At 42.5% G+C, this 21,464-nt stretch overlaps 1 protein-coding gene across 1 annotated transcript in view; it reads left to right on the plus strand.

The window, feature by feature from the left end:
* Positions 1 to 18,201, plus strand: part of Csnk2a1 (casein kinase 2 alpha 1) — a 61,453-nt gene extending 43,252 nt beyond the window's left edge. The window contains exons 7-13 of the mRNA XM_042694289.1: positions 2,496 to 2,579; positions 4,303 to 4,413; positions 7,124 to 7,225; positions 9,976 to 10,076; positions 11,177 to 11,325; positions 12,401 to 12,487; positions 15,374 to 18,201. Coding sequence (XP_042550223.1) covers positions 2,496 to 2,579; positions 4,303 to 4,413; positions 7,124 to 7,225; positions 9,976 to 10,076; positions 11,177 to 11,325; positions 12,401 to 12,487; positions 15,374 to 15,489 — 750 coding nt within the window. The 3' untranslated portion in view covers positions 15,490 to 18,201. The remainder of the gene's footprint in view (positions 1 to 2,495; positions 2,580 to 4,302; positions 4,414 to 7,123; positions 7,226 to 9,975; positions 10,077 to 11,176; positions 11,326 to 12,400; positions 12,488 to 15,373) is intronic.
* The last annotated feature ends 3,263 nt before the right edge of the window (positions 18,202 to 21,464 follow it).

Here is a 21,464-nt window from a genome sequence, read left to right on the forward strand (position 1 = left end):
GAATGTACATAATATAATGACTACATTTGCTCATTCTTCCTTCATTCACATGCTCTCCCTACAATGTTCTCTTCCTAAAACACGTTTCTACTCCTGGTATTCATTTTGGTAGATAGCACATTAGGTGTTCAGAGGAGTTACACCTTCAGACTCTTCCCCTAAGAATACCATCCTTTAGTCAGTGTGTGTGTGTATATGTACAGAGCCCTGTATATGTTACGCATGTTTGTATTTTAGATCTAGTGTCCACATGTGAGCAAAATGTACCATTTGTCTGAGTCTGACTTAACAATTCTTTCTAGGTCCATCCATGTCCCTGCAAATAATATAATATGCTTCTAAGAGATGAGAAAATTCCATTGTATATATGCACCACATTTTCTTAATCTACTCATCTTTTGTAGGGCATCTGGGCTGTTTCTATAACTACATAGAAGTTTTTTTTAACAAATAGATAATATTAGAAACTTTGGATTAATGTAATGCTTTTAGGACTGTACATAGAGAACTGAGAATGAAAATTGTCAAAACTTGTTTAAAAAAAAAAAAGCAAAACCCTGGTATGCTGGATTAACTTCTGATAGTTTATTTTACTTAAGATTCAACAAGTAAAATAGTAAGCTTTAATTTGGCCTTCAAGGGATCATTGTTCTAAGACTGAGTAAATATCAGTTTAAGAGTGGGATTGAGAGTAGACTTCAATTTCCCAAGTGGGATTACCACATATCTTTGTGGAGGAGAGGTTATACGTGCCGAGAGGTTTGATCATCTTCCCATTGGCTCGAGGCCTTATAGCAAGCAGGCCTTCAAAGAGTTTACAGATAGGCTTGCCTCACCCTGTGAACTAGGAATCTAGGTTGCCCTTCTGGAAGGACAGGAACTTGGCTAATGACTAAAAAGCAGGGATTAGCAAACCCAAAGGTTATGTCACTCAAATCACCTTGGTTTGAGGTTGGAAACTTTCCAGATTGAATTATCTGAATTATTGAATTATCTGGTATAATATGAAAGCACTTTATTATGCACGATACACAAACAATAGCCTATGTGCTGATAAAGAATTACTTACAAAACCAAGTGGACATCAGGCCAGATTTGGTTCATGGGCCATACCATACTTTGCCAGTCGCTGTTGCAGACTCTTAGATGCTAAAGAAATTACTCTTCTAGGCTAGGAAGGTGGCTCAATGGTAGAGCGCTTGCCTTGCATGCATGAGACCCTGGGTTTGATTGCTCAGCACCACATAAGCAGAAAAAAAAAAGCCAGAAGTGGCACTATGGCTCAAGTGGTAGAGTGCTAGCCTTGAGCTGAAGAGCTGAGGGGCAGCATCCAGGCCCCAGAGTTCAGGCCCCACAACTGGACCCAAAAACAAACAAACACAAAAGCAATTGTTCTTCTAGGTGTTAGAGCCATGGTTTAACTTGTAGAGCCCCTATCTAGCAAGCTCAAGGCCTTGAGTTTAATCTCCAGTACTGCTAAGGAAGAGACTCTTACACTAGATGCGGTAGCACACATCTGTAATCCTAGCTACTTGAGAGGCATAGGTAGGAGGATAGTGACCTGAGGTGCACCCAAGCAAAAAGCAGAAGACCGTATCTGAAAACCTAAGGTGGAAAGGACATGGCTCAAGTAGTAGTGTGTTGATAAGGCTCAACTCAGTCCTCAGGCCACCCCCCCAAAAAAAAAAAAAGTTACTGTACTTCAAAATCTTTTGTGATACTTTGTGTCTGTGGAAATAATCTTAAATTTTAAATGAGATAAGATTTTGTGAGTGGTATAGTTCATGTATACTTATAGAGTCATTTTGAACAGAATGAATGTGGAAACAACTCTAAAGAACAGAACTTGAAATTCAGAGATCTGATTTTAACTGATCATGGAATTCTTTTTTTTTTTTTTTTTCTTTTTTTTGGGGGGGTCCAGTCATGGGGCCTGAACTCTGGGCCTGGGCACTGTCCCTCAGCTCTTCAGCTCAAGGCTAGCGCTCTACCACTTGAGCCACAGCGCCACTTCCAGCTTTTTTCTTTTTGCTTATGTGGTGCTGAGGAATCAAACCCAGGGCCTCGTGCATACAAGGCAAGCACTCCACCACTGAGCCACCTTCCCAGCCCCCTGATCATGGAATTCTAAACTGTCCCAGCCCCCTGATCATGGAATTCTAAACTGTGTCTGAATAATACCTGTGGGAATGACTTCCTAGTCCTGATTTCTAGCGATGTTTTGAGAATGAAGGAAAATTACATGGAAGAAAAAGTAAAGGAGGCCCCACGACTGACAAAAAAAAGAAAAAGTAAAGGAGTATAATCACTCTTATGCACTTTTATGTTTTGCTTTTATTTTGAGAAAAGATCTGGCTGTGTAGCTCAGGCTGGATTCAAAAACATGATTCTCCTGTCTCATACTGCTGGTGGTGGGATTCCAGATGTGCACCAAGTACCAACCATTTCCGTGTTTAAAGGTTTACTCTTTTTTTTCTTTCCTATTCCTCCCACAGGCCCTGGATTATTGTCATAGCATGGGAATTATGCACAGAGATGTGAAGCCCCATAATGTCATGATTGATCATGAGCACAGAAAGGTAAAGTGATAGACAAATTTTATCTTTCCATATGATGGGGTTATTTAGCAGCTTATCTTCAGTAATATCCCTCATGTGTGTCATAGTCCCTGGTACCTATTAGATACTTGATAAATGTTTGGTGAATGATTAAATGAATTAAAGTAGCATGTTTAGACCATTCATATTACTAAGAATACTCTTTAAGAAACATTAATATAGTGAACGAAACATTTATTTGAGTCAGGTCTTACTAGAATAATTGGTTGTGAAATTCATTCTCGTTTGCTCTCATTATCTTCCCTGTCAAGTAGATGAGTGATGATTTCCCTGTGTGCCAGAAAAGAGGTTGGGAGAAGGGGCCTTGCAGTAAATCAGATGAGATGTAGTGAAATAGTTAACACAGGCAGCGGAGACAAGATCACAATCAGAATTATAGTAGGGGAGCAGATTTTTTGATAGAATCACAAGACTACTGAATGGATTTTAAGTTTTGTTCTGAATGGCAGGATGATTGAGTTTAATCTTTAACTCGGGAAACCTGTGAAATTGAGTGTTTTTGTTTGTTTATTTTTGTTTCTTTGCTGAGAATAGTTGGAGATTTTGTTTTGAAGTGTAAGCAATTGACTTAGTGCCAGAATACACCAGCTTGTTATTTCTCAGGGCCTGCTTCTCATACTTGGGTTCATAGATAATCCTTGGTACATGGTCATCCTTTTTCAGCTTTCAACACGTTTTTTTATAACTGTATTTACTAAGCAAATGTTTATTGTTTTTTTTCCTCATATATTCCAGTGTGAAAATTATGGAGATAAATTAAGTAGTCCTTACCCTCAAGCCCCATACAGTTCGTATTTTGAAAGAAGAAAAATGTAGGAGGCAGAGATACACCTTATAGGGTACTATTGAAGAAACAATGTCAGAAATCCAAGGGCCTGAAGGCAGCAATTCATTCTATGTAGTTGACTAGAAAAGACTTCACTAAGGAAGATATCTATGAAAAACTTCACCACTAGGAATATACATTGTATAGGAACATTGCAGTCAAATGAGCAGTTTAAGAAACTGGCAAGCCAGACGCTGGTGGCTCATGCCTGTAATCCTAGCTACTCAGGAGGCTGAGATCTGAGGATCGTGGCCAGGGCAGGAAAGTCCGTGAGACTCTTATCTCCAATAAATCACTAGAAAACGGGAAGTGGCTCTGTGGCTCAAGCCAAGTAGCACTCACCTTGAGCTGAAGAGCACAAGGACAGCGCCCAAGCCCAGAGTTAAAGCCCAACGACCGACAAAAACAGGAAAGAAAGAAAGAAAGAAAAGAAAGGAAAGAGAGAGAGAAAGAAAGAAAGAAAGGAAAGAGAGAGAGAAAGAAACTGGCAAAGCCAGTGGCTTATCTCCAATTAAATACCATAAAGCTGGAAGTAGAGCTGTGGCTCAAGTGGTAGAGTGCTAGCCTTGAACAAAAAAAGCTCAGGGACACTGCCCAGGCCCTGATTAATTCAAGCCACAGGACAAAAACCAAAATAAAAAAAAGACAAAATAAGAATGCCTTTTCCAAAATAGATTAAGATAACTGTCAAACTAAGGAATTGATATTTATACTTAAGGTTACAGGTAACAAAGGGGCTTTGGTAAGAGTGACTTGGGTAGCATTTTTTGCAGAGTGCTCTAATGCAGAATGGGAGAAGTTGAGAGGGGGAAAAAAGGTTGCTCATGGTTTCTCTTACATGTTCTCTCTTCCTTTCAGCTACGGCTAATAGACTGGGGTTTGGCTGAGTTTTACCATCCTGGCCAAGAATATAATGTCCGAGTTGCTTCTCGATACTTTAAAGGTCCTGAGCTACTTGTAGACTATCAGGTAAGAAGAGAAGGGCAAGAATTTCAGTCCTAGGTTTATTCTGCACATCATTTACAAAAATCTCACTTTTTTTGCCAAGCGCCAGTGGCTCACGCCTGTAACCCTACCTACTCAGGAGCCTGAGATCTGAGGATCGAGGTTCAAAGCCAACCTGGGCAGGAAAGTCCATGAAACTTATCTCTAGTAAACCACAAGAAAACCAGAAGTGGGGCCGGGAAGGTGGCTCAGTGGTAGAGAACTTGCCTTGCATGCATGAGGCCCTGGGTTCAATTCCTCAGCACCACATAAGCAAAAAGAAAAAAGCCAGAAGTGGTGCTGTGGCTCAAGTGGTAGAGCGCTAGCCTTGAGCTGAAGAGCTGAGGGACAGCACCCAAGCCCAGAGTTCAGGCCCCATAACCGGACCCAAAAAAACCCCCCAGAAAACCAGAAGTCGTACTATAGCTCAAGTGGTAGAACACTAGCCTTGAGCTGAAGAGCTTGAGGGATAGCACTCAGGCCCAGAGTTCAAGGCCCATGACCAACCAAAAAAAAAAAAATTACACTTTTTTTTTGGTAAGCCATTATGTATATTCATAGCTTTTCCTTTTCTGCAATGTATAGCAGATAAATCACCTCAGTTCACCTCCAGAAGTTATGTTGTTTTTGTTGTCATGCCAATAGTATATGACAGATCTGCATTTGATGATGATAAAGAAGTATACCTAATAAGTTTTATTGTATTCAATAACTCCAGAATTGAGAGTTGTAAGCGAATGTTTAAAGAACATTAAGAGTACAAGCTGGACCAGGTGCCAGCGGCTCACACCGGTAATCCCAGCTACTCGGGAGGCTGAGATATAAGGATCACGGTTCAAAGCCAGCCTGGGCAGGAAAGTCCATGAGACTCTTTCTCCAATAAACCACCAGAAAACCAGAAGTAGTGCTGTGGCTCAAGTGGTAAAAGTGCTCGCCTTGAGCTGAAGAGCTGAGGGACAACACCCAGGCCCTGAGTTCAAGCCCCAGGATTGGCCAAAAAAAAAAAAATACAAGCTGGGTACTAGTAGCTTACACCTGTAATCCTAGCTACTAAGAAGGCTGAGATCTGGAGGATTATTGCCATTTCAAGCCAGCTCAGTCAGAAAGTCCCTGAGACTACATCTTCATTTAACTAGTAAAAATCTGGGCTTGGAAGCATGGTTTGCATGGTAAAGTGCCAGATGGGCAAGCCAATGAGAGAGTGCATGAAGACCTGAATTCAAGTTCTGATATTGGCACAAAGAAAGATCAACGCAAGCTGGAGAGGTAGCAGAAGTGCTGTATATCTAGCAAGCTAAAGGCCCCACATTCAACCATCAGTACTACCAAAAAAGAAAAAGAAAAAATCCAGGCATATTGGTACACACCTGTAATCTCAGCAATTGAGAGGTTATGGCAGGAAGATCACAAGTTTGAAGCTAGCATCCTTAAGCATACAGTTTACACTCCATCTTCCTATGTTTATGTTTTTGTTTATTTCTGGTCAGTCATGGGGCTTGAACTCTGGGCCTGGATGTTGTCCCTGAGCTCTTCGGCTCAAGGCGAGCACTCTACCACTTGAGCCACAGCGCCACTTCCTGTTTTCTGGTGGTTAATTGGAAATAAGAGTCTCACAGACTTTCCTGCTTGGGCTGGCTTTGAACCTCGATCCTCGGATCTCAGCCTCCTGAGTAGCTTGGGTTATAGGCATGAGCCACTGGCATCTGCCTTCCTATGTTTTTTAATCTGATATCTTAAAAATGTTTCAAGCTGGGCACCATTGGCTCGTTCCTGTAATCCTAGCTACTTGGGAGGCTAAGATCCAAGGATCACAGTTCATAGCCAGCCTGGACAGGAAAGTACATGAGACTTTTATCTGTACTTAACTACCAAAAAAAAGCCAAAAGTAGAGCTTTGACTTAGTGGTAGAGCATTAGCCTTGAACAAAAAGCTCAGGAACAGCACTCAAGCCCTGAATTGAAGCCCCAGGGCCAGCAAACACACAAAAAAGTTTCATATCTTGACCTAAGAATTCCAATTTTGGGTTCTAAACAATGTAGTCCTGAGTTCATAAAAACTGTTAATTTAAGGAGTGACTCAAGTGGTACAACGCCAACCTTGAGCAAGCAGGCTATGAGTGGCACTAAGTTCAAATGCATAAAAAAGAGCTTATGCATAAAAATATAAAACTGTTTCTTACATTGTGATATAAAACACTATCATCAGGGAAATTAAAGATTAGATTCTGAAACTGTTAGTAATAGAACAGTGGTATACATAAAAGGCTTTATAACAAGTGGAATTTTGTTTTGTTTTGGTTAGTCATGGGGCCTGAACTCTGGGCCTGGGCACTGTCCCTCACCTCTTCAGCTCAAGGCTAGCCCTCTACCACTTGAGCCACAGTGTCACTTCCAGCTTTTTCTGTTTATGTGGTCTTGAGGAATCAAACCCAGGGCCTCATGCATGCAAGGCAAGCACTTAACACTGAGCCATCTTCCCAGCCCCACAAGTGGGGATTTTCTTGTAAGTGAAATAAGCAATAAAAATAGTGTGTACAGTTTGTTTAAACTAGATGAGATGGAAAAGAAATACATGAAAATGTTACTAAATTTAGCTTTGACTTGGAGTGATTTTTTTTCTTTTAAATAGAAACTTTTTATTTTGAAGTGGGAAGCCTACGGATTCGTATTTAACATCTTCCTTTATTTTAATGCAGATGTATGATTATAGTTTGGATATGTGGAGCTTGGGTTGTATGCTGGCAAGTATGATCTTCCGGAAGGAGCCATTTTTCCATGGACATGACAATTATGACCAGGTGATACATATTCTTCCCTTTAAGGAACTTACTGATTTAGCATTATGATGACCAGATGTTGCCAATGCATTAGAAACTACAATGGATCTTACTAAAATGTAGGTACCTAAAGAAGGTGTGGTGGCACATCTAAACTCCTAGCAGAAATGATATTGGAAGTTCAGTCAGCCTAGGTTTCATACAGATACCCTATCTCAAAAAGATAAAAGTGAGCCTGGTGTCAGTCTATAATCCTAGCTACTCAGGAGGCTGTGATCTGTGAGACTCTTATCTCCAGTTAACCATTCAAAAACCAGAAATGGGGCTGTAATTCTAATTGGTTTAGAACTAGCCTTGAGTAAAAGAGCTCTGGGACACGGCCCAGGCCCTGAGTTCAAGCCCCACAGCCAACAAAAAAGAAAAGTGAAATTTAGGTGATTGCTCCCCTTCCCAAGACCTTTTCAGTATCTGACAATAGCAAATAATTCTCAAAAATTCACTATTTGTTAATCTATCTTGACATTGATCCTCAGGTGTGTATTTTGTGAATTACATGGTTTAGTGTTGGAAAATCAGGCTTTTGTGCCCCAGTCTTTTTAGTTTGTTTTGATTGTTTTATTGTGAAATATAAAATATTTTATAAAGCATTTTTCATAACGCTGGGAGCCGGTGGCTCACGCCTGTAATCCTAGCTACTCAGGAGGCTGAGATCTGAGGACCACGGTTCAAAGCCAGCCTAAGCAGGAAAGTCCGTGAGACTCATCTCCAATAAACCACTAGAAAACTGGAAGTGGTGCTGTGGCTCAAATGGTAGAGCGCTCGCCTTGAGCTGAAGAGTGCAGGGACAGCGCCCAAGCCCAGAGTTCAAGCCCCACAACCAACAACAACAACAAAACATTTTGTATAAGCCAGGCTCCAGTGGCTCATGCCTGTAATCCTAGCTACTCTGGAGGCTGAGATCTGAGGTTATGGTTCGAAGCCAGCCTAGGCAAGAAAGTCTGTTGAGATGCTTATCTCCAATTAACCAGAAAACCGGAAGTGGCACTGTGGCTCAATTGATAGAGCATTCATTTTGAGCTGAAGAGCTGAAAAACAGTGCCCAGACCCAGAGTTCAAGCCTCACAACCGACCAACCAAAAAAATTTTTGTGGTATAGACTGCCATGTAGATTAAAAAATGGGCTAGGGGCTGGGAATGTGGCTTAGTAGTAGAGTGTTTGCCTAGCATGCATAGAGCCCTGGGTTTGATTCCTCAGCACCACATACACAGCAAAAGCTGTAATTGGCACTGTGGCTCAATTGGTAGAGCGCTAACCTTGAGCACAGAGAGGCTCAAGGGCAGTGCCCAGGCCCTGAATTCAAGATCCAGGACTGGCAAAAAGAGAAAAAAAAAAAAGCCAAAGCCGGGTGCAGGTGACTTAGACCTGTAATCCTAGCTACTCATGAGGCTGAAATCTGAGGATTGAAGCCAGCCTGGACAGGAAAGTCCATGGGACTCTTATCTCTAGTTAACCACCAAAAAACCAGAAGTGGCACTGTAGGTCAAGTGATAGAGTGCTAGCCTTGAGCTGAAGAGCTGAGAGAAGCACCCAGGCCTAGAGTTCAAGCCTCACACTAGCACCACCACCAACAAAAATAGGCCAAGTATTCATGAATCTTGCTTATAATTCTAGCCATTCAGGGTGCTGAGATCTGGGTCTGCTTGCTAGGCTGGTGTGCTGTACCACTAAAGCTATACCCCCAACTCAAGTGGTTTTGTTGTTGTTGTTATTGTTTGAGGGAGAGGGGTTGTCAGTGCTGGGGCTTGGACTCAGGGCCTGGGCAACTGTCCCTGAACTTCTTTTGCTCAAAGCCAGCACTCTACCACTTGAGCCACAGAGCCACTTGGAGTTTTTTCTGTTTATGCATTGCTGATGAATCAAACCAAGGGCTTTGTACATGCTAGGTAGGCAAGCACTCTACCACTAAGCAACATCCCCAGTCCCCACTCTGATTCTTACTGGTTATTTTTAGATGGAGTCTCTTATTTTTCTGCCTAATCTAGCTTTGAACATTGGTCCTCTAGATCTCAGCCTTCTGAAAAATTAGGATTACAAGTATGTGCCACCAGTGTCTGGCTACAGTGACCATTTTTAAAGAATCCAGAAATATCACTTGAAATTAGTACACTGGACTCGGAAATACAGAAAAATAGTTTATAGACTATTAAGGGAATCAAACATAAGGCAATAAATTACAGTCATTAACTATAGACATGTAATAAACTGTCAAAGGTGCTGGTGAGATTCTGAGTTCTTTGAGACTGTTAGAGGACATTTTCAAGGGAAAAGAATTAAGCTATAAAGCAGTTTATTTTTCTAACATTTAGACATTGAACCGATTTAAGGAATTTTATGTGAAAATGCACTACTTCCACATGCTGAAATTTGAAGTTTTAACCATAGGTGTTTTACCAGGCACTTGTGACTTCTGTAATCCTTACTACTCAGGAGGCTGAGATCTGAGGATGGTGGTTCAAAGCCATCCTGAGCAGAAATGTCCATGAGACTCTTCTACAATTAACCACCACAAAGCTGGAAATAGAGTTGTTGCCCAAGTGTTAAAACTCTAGCCTTATGCACAAAAGCTCAGGCTCAATGCCCAGGCCCTGAGTTCAAGCCCCAGGACTACCACCATAAGAAGAAAGTCATTAGATGTTAACATTCATACCGGTAGTATGTTCAGTTGTGATTAATTGTTGACTTGATTTTATACTTGTCTCTTCAATACTAGTTGGTGAGGATAGCCAAGGTTCTGGGGACAGAAGATTTATATGACTATATTGACAAGTACAACATTGAATTAGATCCACGTTTCAATGATATCTTGGGCAGGTAAGCTATAAAACAAAAACTTGTGCATCTGTGACTTAGCACTTTGGGTTTGAAATGGCACTTTGGACAGTCAACTCAGATTGGGGCCTAGTTCATGTGGCAAAATCTGAATTGAAACCCATATCACCAGAAGAGGGAATATAAGGAGTCTAGTTATGTTCTCTTCACCAATAATGCCAAGATGTCTGGTCTGGTATTTCAGGATACTACACTAAGTAGATCTGTGATGAAAGAAATGGATTGGGCTGGCAACAGTGGCTCATGCCTCTAATCCCACTGATTTAGGAGGAAAGAGATAGGAAAGGCAAAGAACAAGTATGTGGTGGGTAGTTGGAGGTATGGCTTAATTGCCTTACTAGCAAGCACAAGATCCCCACCAAATAAAAATGATTGAATGGTTGTTTTCAGAATTTACTTAGAGGAGACCAAGTGTGAGATTTATAGTAAAATTTATAATCGATTATGGTCAGCTAGTTCCTGTGGGCTCTACTTAGAAGGGTTACAGTTGTGTCAAAACCAAAATCTCTCTTGATTTAGCTTGCTTCCTTAAAGGACAGAACTCTATCCAAGAGAAAGAAAGACTGATGTTCTGACTCTGGTGCTAGTGACTGGACATTGCTAATATACTAGTTACTTAGCAGGAGTTGACAGAATTACATTATTCTGATTGACTTTTGCCTGCCAGCCAAGTACTTAGGGAAAATAGAAATGTGGTGGGTGGAGGAGGCCTGCTTAGCTCATCTTACTGGACCCTCCTTCCTGCACCTAAGAGTAACCTGTAGTACAGGTCTTAAAACAGAGAAGACCCAGGATTTTCTGCTCGGCAGCACTGCAATTTTCAGCTCAAAACGCGCGCACGCGCGTGCGCGCGCGCGCGCGCGTGTGTGTGTGTGTGTGTGTGTGTGTGTGTGTGTGTGTCCGTGTCCGTCCGTCCGTCCGTGTCTGTGTCCTCCATACAAGGTAGAATGATACAAGATTGCTCTTCAATTTTACCCTTTTGTTGTTGGCTAAGCTGTCAGCCAATGGGGAAGATGTAGGAATAAGATTTGGAGCTCATTGCCAATGTGAGCCATTTCTCGTTTTTCCTTTTGCCCTTGCAGACACTCTCGTAAGCGATGGGAACGCTTTGTCCACAGTGAAAACCAGCACCTTGTTAGCCCTGAAGCCTTGGATTTTCTAGACAAGCTGCTGCGATATGACCACCAATCACGGCTCACTGCAAGAGAAGCCATGGAACATCCCTATTTCTGTGAGTCCAGTTGTACAAGTTCTCCCACCACTGCTCTGGAGACTGACTGTATGAGGCCAGGAAGAAGATAGGCTAGGAAATGGGCTCTGGGCCTAAAGTAGTATGCATCCAGTTCCTATTAGGTCACTTCAGTGTTACTCACCTACTCAAGCCTGTTTTTTTTAGATAAGGACATTTTGTTGGGTAGAATAATAGTTGAGAGGATTCTTGGCTACAGATGTCCTATCTGTGTCCTATGATAATCATTTATTGGAGAGACCCAGTGTGTCTGCACATGGTAATGTTGTATAAGCACCTTGCTAAAGGTTTGTGAGTGTAACTAACTGTTCACCTTAAGGGAAATGCCACTTGGACTCCCTGAAGCCTCAGGTGCTCACTGCAACATTGGACTGTTTCAAGGGGAATGGCAGAATAGTTTTAGAGCAAATGTTATTTCTTGCCCAATCTCCAGTTATTGAAGCAGACAGGCTGATTGAGATAGAGAGTAAGGTCTGTCATACCACTAACCCTCTCAGACCTATAGCTTTGTCCTGTTGGGCACTGTCCTGATCAGATGAGCTGGGAACCACTAAAACTGGTTCATTCTGATATTAAAGTATTGTCTCCATTAAAGCCCAACCTTACCAGCCTCATTTTTGACCTCATCTTCCTACCACTTGATCTCAGAGTTGGTCTTCCCACAATTGGATAGGAAAGGTATGTGTAAGGTACTGTGTAATTAAAGGTGAAGGCAGTTGTCACTGTATGTCCCAGGAATATGGAATAAAAGCCAAATGAAAAGTAACTAATCTAGGGCTGGAAAGGTGGCTCAGTGGTAGAGCGCTTGCCTTGCATGCATGAGGCCCTAGGTTTGATTCCTCAGCACCACATAAGCAGAAAGAAAAAAGCCGGAAGTGGCTCTGTGGCTCAAGTGGTAGAACACTAGCCTTGAGCTGAAGAGTTGAGGGACAGCGCCTAGGCCCAGAGTTCAGGCCCCACGACCGGACCCAAAAAAAAGGAAAAGAAAAGGAAAGTAACTACTCTGAAGGACCATCCCCCTTAGTCCCTTACCCCAACCTTTTTGTCTCTTTTCTAGACACTGTTGTAAAGGACCAGGCTCGAATGAGTTCTTCTAGCATGCCAGGAGGCAGTACACCTGTCAGCAGCGCCAATATGATGTCAGGTTGGTAGATTGGTAGATTGCTTTAAGAACACATGGGTATCTGGGAATGTGGCTTAGTGATAGAGTGCTTGCCTAGCATGCATGAAGCCCTGTGTTTGATTCTTCAGTACATCATAAACAGAAAAGGCCAGAAGTAGCACTGTGGCTCAAGTGCTAGAATGCTAGCCTTGAGCAAAAGAAGTTCAAAGGCAGTGCTCAGACCCTGAGTTCAAGCCCCAGGACTGTCAAAAAAAAAAAAAAAGAACATGTAGATGTCCATTGCTCTTCCTATTTTTACACCCTCATTAAGGCTGATTTCTTAAGTACCTTCTCTTCTCTGTAGGATGTCCCTTAGTGACATAGTGTCCTGTATGGATTTTCTATATTTCAAGGTGCTTTTAACACTGGAATATTTTAGTGACACTGTCTTAAGTAGAGTATCAACAATCCCTTAAGAAACTTTAAAAGTTTCTTGCAAAGGAACTTGAAGTTCCAACAAGCCATGAATAATAAAGAGTCCTTTCCTCAGCTTAAAGAAGCAAGAGTTATATGACCCTCAGAAACATTACAAAACTGAAGTGTAGAAGAATGGAACCATACCTGAGCAAAAAAGAAGTCCCCAGGAGCTGGGTGCTGGTGGCTTAATGCCTTGTGATCCTAGCTATTCAGGAGGCAGAGATCTGAGGAACATGGTTCCAAGCCAGCCTGGGCAGGAAAGTCCATACAACTCTTATCTCTGATTAACCCCTAGAAAACTAGAAGTGGAACTGTCTTAATGTGGTAGAGCACTAGTCTTGAGCAAAAGAGCTCAGGAACAGTGCGTAGGCCCTGAGTTCAAGCCTCACAACGACAACAACAAAAAAGATGTTCTCAGTAGCTGTATGCAGTAGTGCAGAGGCCTGTCATCTGCAGTGACGCAGGGAGGCACACTAGCTAGCAGAATTACATCCCAGACATAAAATGAGTACCTACCTTGAAAATAATCAAAGCAGGCTAGGTACCAATAATCCTAGCTGCCTGTAATCCTAGCTGCTCAGGAGGTCTAAGGATTGCACTTTAAAGTCAACCTGTGCAGAAAAACCTAAGAAACTTCAGTTAACCACCAAAAAGTCAGAAGTAGAGCTGTGGCTCAAGTGGTAGAGCACTACCCTTGAGCAGAAAAGCTCAGGAACAGTGCCTAAGCCCTGAGTTCAAGCCCCAAGACTGTCACAAAAAATATAAATTATAAAAAGAGGTGCAAAAATGGATTGAAGGTGCCAGCCTAGCAAGCTCAAGGCCTGAGTTCAATCCCCAGTACACCATCCCCCAACAAAAAGAGGAGGACTGTTATATGACCTATTACACACACATACACACACATAAAAGAAATTAAGGTAACAAGGTAATTGTAGTAAAGAGGTAGAAGAAACCAAATGGAAGTGATTCTAAAATCTAATTTTAGTCTGGTGCTATTTAAATCATTATCATGGTTTAAAACAAGCCAGGGCAAAAAATGTCGACACTCCATCTCATAAAATAACCAACTGAGGGGCTGGGAATGTGGCTTAGTGGTAAGTGCTTGGCATGAAGCCCTGGGTTCAATTCCTCAGTACCACATACATAGAAAAGGCTAGGAGTGGTGCTGTGGCTCAAGTGGTAGAGTGCTAGCCTTGAGCAAAAAAGCTCAGGGACAGTGCCCAGGCCCTGAGTTCAAGCCCTAGTACTGGCAAATAACCAACCAACTGAGCCAGATGCTGGTCGTTTGTACCTGTAATCCTAGGTACTCAGAAGGTTGAGATCTGAAGACCACAGTTCAAGGCTAGTCTTGGCAGGAAAGTCTGTGAGACTCTTACCACCACTTAATCACAAAAATAGCTAGAAGTGGTGCTGTGGCTCAAATGGTAGAACACTAGCCTTATGCAAAAAGGAGCCCAGGCACAGCACCTAGGTTGACTTCAGGCCACGGGACTAGCAAAAAACAACAATAATAATCAACAAAAAGTGGGGCTAGAGATGTAGCTAAAGTTGTAGAATGCCAACCTAGCAAGCACAAGGCTTTGAATTCAAACCTGAGAACCACTGGGGGGAAAAGCCAAAACACAATTTTAGCATACAGATGAGAAGAGCTCCTTTTCTTGCTTACAGTGATTACTAGTTTTAACTGCTCTTGGCTGTCAAAACAAAATGGCATATGAGCACATGCACTGTATCTAAAGTCCTGTGCTGTGCAATGTGGTAGTGACTAGCTACACGTGGCTATTTTATAGAGATTAAGTAAAACTAAAAGGTTGAACCTTCTAACTTTAACTTTCTGAGAGCCAGGCTGTTGCACTTAGCTCGTTGCCACCTTTTTTCCTCTTTGTTTGGATTCAGAGAAATTTATTGGTTTCATTGGATTGTATGTGTGTGCGTGCATGCGTGCGTGCATGCATGCATGTGTATGTGTGTGTGCATGCATGTGTGTGTGTTTAGTCTGCTTGCACATACATTTATTCCTGATAATGGGCTTTCCATAGGGAAAACACTTAAGTACCTCACTTGCTATAGCAACATTTCAAGTGCTCTATAGCCACATGTTGCTGCCTTTGGGGCACCATAGGAAAGCACAGAGTGCTAGCCAAAGGTTCTATAGGACTACTCCCCTAGACAGCCTTATGATGGAATCCAAGTATAGTTGCCAGTTGCTGGCTCTGTGTCCTAAACAAACTGCTAAATTCACTAAGCTTAGATTTCTCTACCCATCTGTGAAATTCACTAGACTTGCCATTTTAACTTGATTTTGTGAGACTTGAAGTATGTTTAAGAATCTTGCCAAGAGGAAGCCTTCAATAAAGCATTTTTATAGTGTTACTTTGAGAAACGTCCTAGGGAAAAATCTAAGGTTACCATCGTGGTGTCTTTAGCTCACTGTCAGCTGTTTTCTTTCAGGGATTTCTTCAGTGCCAACCCCTTCACCGCTTGGACCTCTGGCAGGCTCACCAGTGATTGCTGCTGCCAACCCCCTTGGGATGCCCGTTCCAGCTGCTGCAGGCGCTCAGCAGTAATGGCCCAGTCTGTCTCCAGTTGCCTGAGCAGAGGTGGGGAAGTCCACTCTCTCCTTGATGCAGTCTGCGCCTGGCGGGGAGGGGTGAAACACTTCAGAAGCACCGTGTCTGAACCGTTGCTTGTGGATTTATAGTAGTTCAGTCATAAAAATATATATATAATAGGCTGATTTTTTTCTTTTTCTTTTTTTTTTTAACTTGAACTTTTCGTAACTCAGGGGATTCCCTGAAAAATTACCTGCAGGTGGAATATTTCACGGACAATTTTTTTTTCTCCCCTTCCAAATTCAGTTCTCATCACTAAAGAACAAAGATAAACCAGCCTCAATCCCAGCTGCTGCATTTGGGTGGAAATTTCTTCCCATTCCCACCATTGCTCCCCCACCATCCTACACTTTGGGGGTGTGTATCTTGTGCTCTTCTCCAGAGATGATAAAAATGTAGCTTCTCAAGGGAGGTGGGAAGAAGAAGGCAGAAAAGACCCAGTTGATCTGTAAGAGCAGGGTACTGCTAGTCGCCTCACTTGACTTTAGGAGTGCTTCAGTGTAATTGGCCTGGTGACTCTGGTAAAATGTCAAGATGTTGAAGATATACCCAAAGTGCAGACAGATCCTAAAAACTTACGTTCAGTACGAATCATGTTTTATTGACCTAGTCCTAAGCCCAGCTCACAATTTTAGTTTAGTTTAGTTCCAAATTGTGCTACCTTCCCTCCAGGCTCCCATTTTGGTCTTTTCCCTGTTCATCTCCCATCATAGTGTGTTCCATAGCTGGTAGGAGAGGGAAGGGAAGTATCTTTTGACTTGGCCATTTTAAAGTCAGTTAGTTACTGAGTATAACATTGCTTTTTACAAAAGAAACATTGTCTCTATATAGGTTTCATGCTACCAACTCTTAAGAGCTGATGGGAGATGTGGCCACACTGGGTTTCATTTTAAGCTTTCTACCTTCTCTTGCTCCTGCCTTCTTCCCTCACATGCCATCCAATGAGCATGCCTGCTCCTTCACCTGGTAAATGTATCTGAGAGGCAGGAGCAGAGCCACTGTCTCCAGTGAAATGGAAATGGTAGACCTGTAATTGTGGGAAAGTATCAACTCTCTTGTTACAGCCCTGCCACCCCTTGCTGTGTGTATATATATAATACTTTGTCCTTCATATGTGAAAGATCCAGTGTTGGAATTCTTTGGTGTAAATAAACGTTTGGTTTTATTTATCAAGGTTAGATTTAAGTTCCCTGTGTAAAGGTCTTGCTGGGTGGGTGTCTCACATTCAAATCTGAGGGGCCTACAGCCCTGTACCATGGAGGCTTCCCAAGGCCCCAATTTTTATACACCCCTCATTTGACCATGGTACCAGGCAGGGCAGAGAGGCCTTAAAAAAAGCACCACAAGCCAAAGCGTCTCTGGGGATTAAGGATCCTTTGCCATAAACTCATTTTGTGTCTCAGCAGTGCAGGGATTGGGGAATGGGAAAAGTCGCCAGTTTTTGTGTTTGTGTGTATGTATAAAGTGGACTTTCCACTGGAATCCAACCACCTAAGTTTATCAGGTGCTTCACTGAGGAAGCCTAGTTTTTTAAGCACAATAGTAAAACCATCAGCTCTGTATTTTCTCCTGTTACTTCATTACAGTAGCTGCTTGTGGGGACTAGGAAAAAATTCTTCCAACATATTTTAAGGCCTGAAATCTTAGTTCCCCATTCTCCTACCTTTATAGATTGACCAGCCTTTCTCACCTGGCATCATAAGTAAAGGATTGTTTGGAAAGTTGAATTAAATGAACTCATCTAACTTTATAGCCCACCTTGGCTGACAGAATCTAATGGTAGACTCTGGAGGAAGCTCAGGTCTCCTTTTATATAAGGCTTCTCATGCACAGGGAGAGCTGACTGGAACGCATGCTGCAAGTGGCCATTTAGCAGTGACTACTTACTGGACTTGGCCCTCATGTCCTAGAATGCCGCGCACCACGTGCTCGTGCAGGTTTAGTTACCATATGGGATTTGTGTAGAAGCTAAAAGCACCAATGTGCCAGCAATGCAGTTTGTAATTGCATTTGCACCAGGGTGTCATTTTAACCAGACTCTTAGGACTGATGAATTATTTCTTTTTAGGTGGAGAGAAAGGTTGTAAATTAAGACCCACTCTTAACAGCTCAGAAATGTAGGTGTGGAGCAGGGGTGGAAAGCTGCAGATAGCCAGGCCTCCTCGCACCCCTCAGACTGGCAAGGGCTGAAGGAGAATGCAGAGGACTCTGAAGTGCCACCCAAGAGCCTTTCAAAATAAACTAGTTTCAAATGCTACTTAAGGAGTCACTGCAGGAGCATGGAGACCCATTGGGTGGGGAGGGAGGGGGCAAGGGTTTACAGAGTAACAACTTGTGTGTTGTTGTAAATTACCTCATCTGTATACCTTGTATTGGACACTTTCTCAGCACTACCTGTGTCTGCATTGCCTAAATGGCAGGAAATAGATGCCAATGGGAAACAGCGGTCTTGGCAGTTACTCTGAAAGGTTTTTAAACTATTTTTTAACTTTGTTTGGAGTGCCCCCCCCCCTTTTTTTTTTAAGTTTAAACTCAGAAGTCCCTCCTTGATTTATTGGTTGTAATTGTATTGTAATTGGTATAACTAAAACATAAGTGTGCTGGGAAGAAGTTGTGCCATGAAGGTCTATAATTTTTTTTTAAATAAAAGCATTTAAATAAATGAAATGTCCCTGTAGCCTGAGCAATTCTGCTTCTCCAACCGACACTGTGTGGTAAATGGCTTCGTTTTCATGTGATTTAATCGGGTTTCTGGAGGTGTCGGGGGGATGAATTGAGTTCCCCGAGGAGCTCTGAGGTCTGGGAATTTTGACATGGAGGCGTAGTATAGCTTCACAGAGATTATCTCGAGAGCATTAGAACCTTGCCCTTGGCTTTGTAGTGGTGATATTAACAACATACAGGCCAGATGGATTAATAGACAGTTGAGCCCAGGGTCTTGCTCTTGCAAGTGGCACTCTGCCACTTGAGCCATGCCTCCATCCCTTTTTATTTTAATTTTCAAATATAATCTTAATGCTTTTTAACTGGGCTGGTCTTTGAACCAAGATCCTCTTACCCATGCCACCCAAGAAGACAGGATTATAATCATGCACTGCTGTGCCTAGCAAAGAAAATGACATGCCCCTAGTGAAATTAAAGATGCTAAAGGCTTAGTGAGTGATGATTCTGGCCAGTTTAGCAAAGTTAAATGCTGAAATCTGTTTTCTATCACCTGTGTGTAATAGGACATATGTATCTCAGGACCTGAGCACTGTCCCTGAGCTTCTTTTGCTTAAGACTAGTACTCTACCACTTGAGCCACAGCTCCACTCGGGCTTTTTGGTAGTTTAGTGAAGATAAGAGTCACAGACTTTACTGCCCAAGCTAGCTTCAAACCACAGTCCTTGTATATCAGATTCCTGAATAGCTACGATTATGGGCATGAGCCACTGGCACCTGGCGCCAGATATTTAGGCTCTTCAAGTAAATCTAGACATACAGCAGATGTCACTGCACATTCTGGGGTTCCCTCATGTAAACAGTTACTGGGCTACTTGTCTGGATTTAGAGTTTCTTCCATTTAAAAGTAAGTACTTGGTGGACTTTATAACCTTTGATATGGCAGGTTTAACCACTTCAGAGAAACAGTTTTAAGGAACTGTGAATGCTGAGCCAGAGCACTCTGGCTGTATTACTTTTGGATTATTTACTAAGTCTTTGTGAAATTTCACAAATGGCTTGTGCATATAATCCTGACTACTCAGGAGGCTGAGATTGAGGATTTAGTTTAAAGCCAGTCTGTGCAAAAAAGACCGTGAAAGTATTTCCAATCAAGAAGCCTAAGTAGAGGTATGGTTCAAGTGATAGAGTGCCAGTTTAAGAATAAATGGAGCTCCCAGTTTTCCCTTTTTCCATGCATATATCCTCTTCCTCACCACCCAAAAGGTGGTGAAAATTTGGGATAAAAAATAGTTTTATGGCCAGGCACTGATGGCTCATGCCTGTAATCCTAGCTACTCAGGAGGCTGAAATCTGAGGATCACACTTCAAAGCCAGCCCTGGCGGGAAAGTTCAAAGTTATCTCCAATTAACCACCAGAAAACTGGAAGTTGCACTGTGGCTCAAGTAGTAGAGTGCTTGCCTTGAGCTAAAGAGCTCAGGGACAGCACCGACGCCCAGAGTTCAAGCCCCAGGACCAACAACAACAAAAAAAAGTTTTATGCATTAGCTTTTGAGATTAGATGAAACATGTATGCAAATGTGTATAAGATGGCAGGGTTGGAATTGGATGTTCATTTCTACTTTGAACTGTGTAGTTGTACAGATTGTGATGGCACACCTATAAGGATTCTGTGGACTTGGGACTTTGGAAAATTACTAGCAGATGGCAGTGCCATCCTTGTTAGAAGAAAAGTCTATGTATTAAGCATTCCATGTTTTTACCAGATGAAAATCAGGTTTCTGTCTGTACAAAGGCTAGCATTGTCCTGTTTCCATTGTCTCCCATTCTCTCCCTATATGATTAGATAGATAGATAGGTAGATAGACAGACATGTAGGTAGGTAGATAGAAGCTGGGGCTTGAACTGTGAACTGTGAGCATGAGTGCTGTTCCTGAGCTTTTTTGCTCAAGGATCGCACAGGACCACTTGAGCCTCAGCCCCACTTCCGGCTTTTTCTACTTACGTGGTGCTGAGGAATAGAACCGAGGGCCTCAAGCATGCAAGGCAAGCACTCTACCACTGAGCCACCTTTCCAGCCCCGGAAGGAAGTTTCCACAGACCTTGCGGACCTGGATTTGAATGACAGTCCTCAGATCTCAGCCTCCTGAGTAGCTAGGATTATAGACATGAGCTACCAGTGCTTAGCTTGGGATGCTGCCTTAATTCTCTGAATTCTTAATTTCCCTACTCAGAGCCAAATATTTTTGCTCTGTAGCAAATTACAAACTGAGTTTGTCTCTGGCTATAGCATTTGGGATCCTTATGGATCTCAGTAGAAGAGTCTCTCCCCAGGTACCTCCAGAGGGGGACAAGACAGCAGTCCATCTCTGGAACAAGTTCCTGGAAGGGACTGAGTACTTCTGAGTTGGCAGTACTCTTGCCTCACCTGACAGTTGTCCTGGCTTCTCTAATGAGAGGAGGGCAAAGGCAACAGCAAGTGGTGTGTGGTTTCTGCATCCCACCCTGGGATTCAGAACCTCAGGGAGGCAATTGCTTCTCTGTTGTGAACTTAGAAAGAGGCCTAAGTCCCCTCATACACTTGTATGCCCATTGTGTTCTCTCCTCTTTGGAAGTTTGTCAGGACTTCACCCTCTCAGCTGGTCTTTAAGGGTGAGGTGTACCTCATTACCCCTGCTTAGTGTGTGTGAGGTTCTGGGTTTAATAGCCAACATCATAAAAATAAGTTTGCTTATAGTAAAGTTGTACATTTCTACCTAATGTAGTAGACTAATTTGTGTACATACTCCTTTCTTGCTCCAACTATATTTGGGTACTGACCAAAAGAATAAACTGTGTGTAAGTGCATGTGCATGCTCATGTACATATACATACATGGTCCTGGGGCTTGAACTTAGGGCATAGGTACCGTCCCTGAGCTTTGCTTTTGCTCAAGGGTGGCACACAGCTCCACTTGAGCTTTTTGATGTTTAATGGAAGGTAAGTCTCATGGGCTTTCCTACTCAGGCAAACTGCTACCCTCAAATCTCAGCCTCCTATGTAGCTAGGATTACAAGTGTGAGTCACCTCCCTCCCTCCCCCCCCAGCTCATAAGTTGTTTTAAATAACCCATTTCAAAGAAAGTAATAGAAATTCCCAGGTGACAGAAAGAATCCATTCTGAAGGTGAGTACTGAAGTCATTAGTGATTGCCAAGTACACCGCCTTTTCCCCCTCCCCCACAAGGGAGATGGCTCAGGGCCTTTTGAAGGAAACTGTTCTCTGGTACA

Source organism: Dipodomys spectabilis, unplaced genomic scaffold (assembly GCF_019054845.1).
Source record: "Dipodomys spectabilis isolate Male_0828 unplaced genomic scaffold, ASM1905484v1 ptg000175l, whole genome shotgun sequence".
Classification (NCBI taxonomy): domain Eukaryota; kingdom Metazoa; phylum Chordata; class Mammalia; order Rodentia; family Heteromyidae; genus Dipodomys; species Dipodomys spectabilis.